This window comes from Manduca sexta, chromosome 9, assembly GCF_014839805.1.
Source record: "Manduca sexta isolate Smith_Timp_Sample1 chromosome 9, JHU_Msex_v1.0, whole genome shotgun sequence".
Taxonomy (NCBI): domain Eukaryota; kingdom Metazoa; phylum Arthropoda; class Insecta; order Lepidoptera; family Sphingidae; genus Manduca; species Manduca sexta.
In genome coordinates this window covers 8,486,137-8,492,847 of record NC_051123.1, presented here as the reverse complement: position 1 = coordinate 8,492,847, position 6,711 = coordinate 8,486,137, and the positions used below count along the sequence as shown (strand labels likewise).

General features: G+C 31.0%; 1 protein-coding gene across 1 annotated transcript; it reads right to left on the bottom strand.

Annotated features, from left to right (window-relative positions):
• Window positions 1-657: 657 nt before the first annotated feature.
• On the bottom strand, window positions 658-1,617 carry LOC115453321 (protein PFC0760c-like). The gene has a single exon (XM_030182010.2). It carries the CDS (start codon window positions 1,615-1,617, stop codon window positions 658-660), a length of 960 nt encoding a protein of 319 aa, XP_030037870.2.
• Between the last annotated feature and the right edge of the window lie 5,094 nt (window positions 1,618-6,711).

Below are 6,711 nucleotides of genomic sequence, written 5' to 3'. Positions count from 1 at the left end.
AGTAAAGGTGACATAATGTATAAATATGATGTTTAATTTTTTTCTATACGTATAATAAATTTGGAATAGATAGCTTCTAAAAATATGGTAATAGATTAAAATACTCTTAAAAATAGTCAAAAAATTTAACGCGCGCAACACTAAAAACACTGTTTAATCTTTATCCTAATGAACCCTCGTATTATAGAAATTATATTCTTTAAAAATAAAATTGCTGCATCTAAAAAACAAAAATTGAATTTAAAAAATTGTAAGTTGAAATAGGTTTACAATTTTATTATAATTTTAAATTAAGTATTAGGTTTATAATTTCAGTGCCGGAATGTAAAACACAGATGAGTCACACGCTACGTTTTTTGATTTACTAGTACCTATTGTATACTTAATAATAATTATATTTTGTTACTATACATATACCTACTCTTTATTATTTAAAATATACAAATATAAACGCCAATTGTAATACAAGGCAACGGAAACAAAAAACGAATAACAAAATGTCGGTTTTTACATATTACGCCAAGACGAATAAAAATACATCGAATAATATTTATTTACAATTTTTAACATTACTAATTTAAAATTATAATTTTAAGTTTTAGAGTTGGCATTCTAAATAAAACATGACTATAATCTTACATATAACATTTTATATATCTAGTACGCAACAGCTGAACTATCATCATTGTCTTCATAATTATTATTAGAGTCTTTATATTTCTCACCATGTACTTCTTCATCATTAAATGTCTGATCTAATTCTTCCGAATCATCATAATCTGCCGACATATCATTGTATTCATTATTAAAATTAGGATCGTCTTCCTCATCGAAAACTTCAGATTGTTCTACTTTGTCATCACTCGGACCTTCTTCATTGTTGTTACCATTATCATCCTCATTGTCATCATCATTTTCTTCATCTTTCGGGATGACGTTGAGATTTTCATCATCTTCGTCATCTTCTGAGTAATCCTTTACTTCTACAGTCTCATCTGAGCTAAAACTCTCGCTGTATGGAACATGTATGTCTTTTTGTGAGATGTAATCATTATTTTCAATATAACCTTCATTGTTGTCATGGGCGTAATTATAAACATTAGAACTGGACTGCATAAGTTCAGCCTTTGAACTCTCCAAGTATTCTCTATTCTCATTGTCACTTAAATCTTCAGCACTGTCGTTTGGATCATTCTCAATACTTGCACTGTTATCTTGAACATCTTTTGTTGTATCAGGCACAGTTTGCACAGTCAAAACAGCATCGTAGGGTCTTCCTGGGTTACCCATGAATACTAACACAACGTATTTGTAACCAGGTCCTCCGTCAACTATGTTTGCTTTAAGATCAGTTCCAAAGTCGATTCCACTTACTCTCACATGGGCTATATTATCTCCTTCACCGACTGCTGGATATCGAAGAGCTATAGACCCTCCAGGTGTCGATATGCGTATCTGTTGCGTATTAACGCTTTCAAGTTCTTCATTACCAACATCTAGCAGGAATACAAACGGGTACTTGTGGAATGGATTTGCAAATGATAACGCAAGCACATGGCAAATAATTAGTGCTAGTAACATTGCTACGCTACGGATTCCGAAGTAGTGACAGGTCATGGTGCATTAATCTGATTCTTATATAATGCGATGTTACGGTCCGTAAGTTCTGTTTTTTGTGCGACCGTGACTGGAGGCGTGACCATTCCAATGCCGTACGGATCTTCTTTGAGCGAGATCAGGAACGGCGAAATTTCCTTGTTACTAAGGTTGACGGAAATGTACTATGTCTAGAAAAGAAAAGTCTAATTCGGTGTCGTCTCAGTTCCTGTACAAATATTCCATGCATTTAGATTGTGAACACCTTTTCGAGAAGATTAATAATAGTGTGATCTTTATATGACAATTTCTGTTGTTACCAGCGGTGGTCGATGGGTAAACAGTGAAATAAAAGAACGTGGTCTGAGATCAACCCTCGCATCGATATAAATATTTGGCAACTCCCAAATATTATTTCCGACACTGGTGTTACAGAAAACACCCCATAGTTCTATAAGCCAATGTGAAATGTTGTGGAATGAGAACTATATGTATATATAGGTAAATATTTTTTTATTATATAAATATTTTAATTCATTGTCACGTAAGTCTAAAGTCATATCCATGAGAATTTGGATTCGATTCCCAGTTCGAGCACGGTGCAAGATTTTTTAACAAGACAGAAAACAGCAATGTTTGAATCTTAAATAACGAGTTCAAATTTTTATTTTATCACGATGCAACACGCTACTCGATATCACTGAAAAATCGCCTGTTATAAATACCCAAAATAATTATGCCGTGGGGCTCAGTTTTTAAACATTGGACTTCGGAGTGTGGGAGACAAAAAAAATACATTCAAAGTAAAAAACAAATTATTTCTTTCGTTACCATATTTTATTCCAGTTCAGCTTCAACGCTTATTGATTTATGTGTTTTTCCACAATTTATAATGAGGAATGATAAATATGGTTTTAAAATATTTGAACATCATAGCGTCACGGAATGCGTAATTGTGACGAACTTTTCGGCAAAAATAAAACAATAGCTTAATCACATATTTTATTCAATGTTGATACAAATCATAAAAATTTAACATCGTGTTTGACACTTTATTGGTTTACTAAAACTATATTTTCATCACAATCGAAAAAGCGTTATAAATAGCTAATTTTAAAATATCATTTTGGTAGATACATACTAAATTCAATTCAAGGCTCAGGAAATAAGATTTTTTATATAACTAAACTCATAAATCGACTGATGTAAAAGAGCCTTAACATAAAGATAAGTATAATATGTATCTGAGTTATAAAACTATTTTTTCTGTCTCCAAATATAATAATTTTGAGAATTGAATTTAATTAACATAATCAGATTTAATTAATCTATTAGATTCTTAAATAATTTATGTTCATAATACTGCAAAAATAAATAAATTGATTCATTTTATAATAAATAATATATTCTTAGTATTTTTTTCTTTTGCATGACTCTAAGAAAATATTAGCAGGTATTTTTATTACATAGTAAATGAGAGTATTTTAATAGCTTATAATGAACCAGGAATATTCGAGAATTATTTTAAATATGATGCCAATAGATTACTTATGTTCACAGGTGCCAAATAGCAACTCATGGAAAAATACCACATGAAATTAACCTGAAACTTGCCCGGGCACAGAAATTTCTTACAAAATTCTTAGACTTTTATAATTTCAAGAAACGATCCCAATCGCTTTTTCGATCGATCGTGAAAATGGACCAATCAGAACAAAGCTTTTTTGACATGCGTAGGTACAAATGATTTATGAAATGAAATGAACAATATTTTATTTTACAAAGGATTTTACTATACATAACGAATATACAAAGTATGAATTTTAAAGTAATGTACGAAATATTTCAAATAATTAATGTATTGACATCAGTCCACACACTAGGCGAGCCTGTATTGTGGTTTATTTTGTTCTGATTGATTTATATTCAGGATCGTAGATTAACACTGGGAAAGTTTACCAAAATCGTAATATCATAATACATTACCGATTCCAATTATTCATAACCAACAATTGCTATACACAAACCTAAAAACAATAGGTTTTAAAATTACGCCTACGAAAACTATTTGTAGCCGGGAAGTATTACATATAGAATTAATATGGTTACAATTTTAAAAAGACTAGGGACGTGTTTATTTATTAACATTTTAAGAATTAATTGAGATAATAACTGCTTTGTATATTATTATCCACCCGCGTGAGAAGTGTTTTCCGGGATAAAAGTCCCACCTTATATTTCCCCTGGATTAAAACTAGCCTATAGCACTCAGGAGTAATGTAGCTTCGTATCAGTAAAAAAAAATCGATTAAGTAATACCCGAGATTTACCGCGATAAAACAACCAACTCTTCACCTTTACTTTAGTAAACATTACGTATTTTATAATAACATAATAACGTAAGGTTCGCAAAAGCAGTTATTGAATCACTGCTAAATATCGTTTATAGTCAAAGAGTATATGTTGCTAGTGTTGTTAACAAGTGCGGTAACGTCAATTATAAAAGTCGATACCTACATTACCCACAGGGTGTTTTATTATTAGTGTAATCAGTAATCAAGCGACTACTCTAAAATGACTAGCAAAATAACCAAAATTGAGATAGCAAAAATATTAAAAAATATCAATATCTGTTTCGTAGCTTTAAAAGCTATAAATATTTCTGGCTATTAATAAAACACCATGTATAGTTTTCTACTAGATTTAAAATTATTTCTGTACCATAATGGAAGCATTTTTCAAAGCTCTTAAGGTTTATAATTATTAATAATTAATACTACACTCATAAAATCACTGTAATTATTCAAAGTTATGCCAAATGTCTATGCTTAAGTACAATATACAAACACTCTTTATTGTAAACGAATACGAATAAATTGCAAATAAAATAATATCTGACGTCACGAATCACGATGGCTGAGTAAATGCTAATCGTCAAATAATATAATGCGACAAAATATAGGCGGATAGCGACCACCGTACACAAGGTGTTAAAGCCCGCCATAGCGGCACACGTAATAGAGTATTTGACATTTTTTTTAAATGCATGTACAACGATAGAAGAATATTCACTTATAACGTTAATTATATTTTTATTGCTGAAATATGCTCAATTTATTAAAAATCCGTGATTTTGTTTTTGCATTTATAACATCGCGCTAAAACGCGTTGTCACGTGACTTTATTCCTGTGTGACGTCATCGCACATATACAAACATTTGTGACAGTTGTAACACCTAGCCTGCACCTTACAGTAACACAAATTGTTTTGATTTATATCTGTTAGTTGTTACTTTTTCCACAAAAAATGAATGTTCCAGCATATAAATATTGTTCGGTGCCATTAAGTAAAAACTCGACACCACATAATCCCGATAAATTGTTCATTCATGTGCCAAAATCAAACGATTTAAGAAAGAAGTAGTTGACTTTAGCACGACGAAATCCAAAATATACATTGTATAAATCGAGGATTTATTTTTGTGTAGATCATTTCAATTTAAAACAAAAAAATGTATTTGATATATATTTTTGTATTATCTATTGGAGTAATTTTATATTTTTAGTTACACTAGTCAAACACCCTATTGTGTCATGTTCCGGGATCAGCCTGTGCATATCCAGTTCCAACAGGCCGGCATAATTGTGTCGACTGCCGAGGGGTAATCGTCTGTCGTCAGTCAACATACTATTGGAACCCACTCCACTTACCATCAGGCGCAGTGAGACCACTTTGCCGTGCCACGAATAAGAAAAAATACAAAAATCAAACAAAATAATGTAAAAATAATAGCCTATTTGGTTATCTAAAAGTCTAGAATGTGTGATAGGTTTGAAATATCGGCGCAGTTTTAGCCCGTATCTATAATTCGGTTTTTGTAGATAAAGGAATTTCGCCAGCAGACGACAGATTAACGGTGTTACGTATCGAATGATATTGACTTAAACATTGTGAAACAGACCCTAAGTCTATAGTACGAAGCATACTAATCAAATAACAATCCGTTGATATACTAAACAATGGAAATAACGTACATTAATTAAAATAGAACATTTGATAGGTATATAAAAGGATATACATTTTGAATATTAGAAAAACTATATTTAATTGAAACAGTATTACAACTCCGAGGCAGTCAAAATCATATCAAATATAATTGTATACATCGAAATGAGCTATTTTACATTCGACATAACTTCATTAGCCAAAGTTCGCATAATTTCACTTATCTTCAAAAGCACCAACATTGCTAAAGTCCAAATCTAATTCCAATATTTTGAATATCATACATTTATACAAACTTACATTTAGGCACGTCGATTACACAAAGCAAGAGATTTTAAACATTCCGCACCTTTACAATTATAGAGGTCTAGGCAAAAAACATTTCAGAGAAGCTAACAAATAGCTAATAATATTTACATACATTAATAATAATAATGGTATTTAAAAATATACTCTAATAAAATTACATTTTGATGGAAATTGGCACAAAAACATTTCATTCAATCAAAAGTTAAAATCCTATTATTTCGGATTAGGCCTTTATAATCCTAAAAGTGCGATTTTTACTAACATTTAGTAGTACCATAAACAAATTCATCTCTCGATAAATGATTACTATTAAGTCTGATGGTAACTCCGATCCAATGTAACGAAATGAAAAACATTATGATTCATTAATTTAACTTTAATTCTTCTCAGAAAGTTTATAACCTATTTTTCCCATTTCCCTTTATTGATAGAGACATATCAACGAATTTAGCTCAATTACATCTATATTCATTGATGAAATTAAAGAAAACATTTTTATGTAAGTATTATGTCAGTACCGAGCCTGATTGGTGACTGAAGCTTTTTTATACGAATTAACAACGTGACCAGACGCTAGCCTTGTAAACTTCAGGTCAATCCATAAATAATAACACAATCCATCCACTGTCAATATGATATTGTACTCAATTCTAAAATTATTTTTATGTACCGGCGTAAACTGAATGATAAACCAGTCTAGTGCCGGCACTCGTGTTTGATTCCTGTGTCCCTTTCGTATCCACCATAGAAAGTCCCAGAGTCGTATAATCTTGATGTGTATGACTGAAAGACCAATGCGT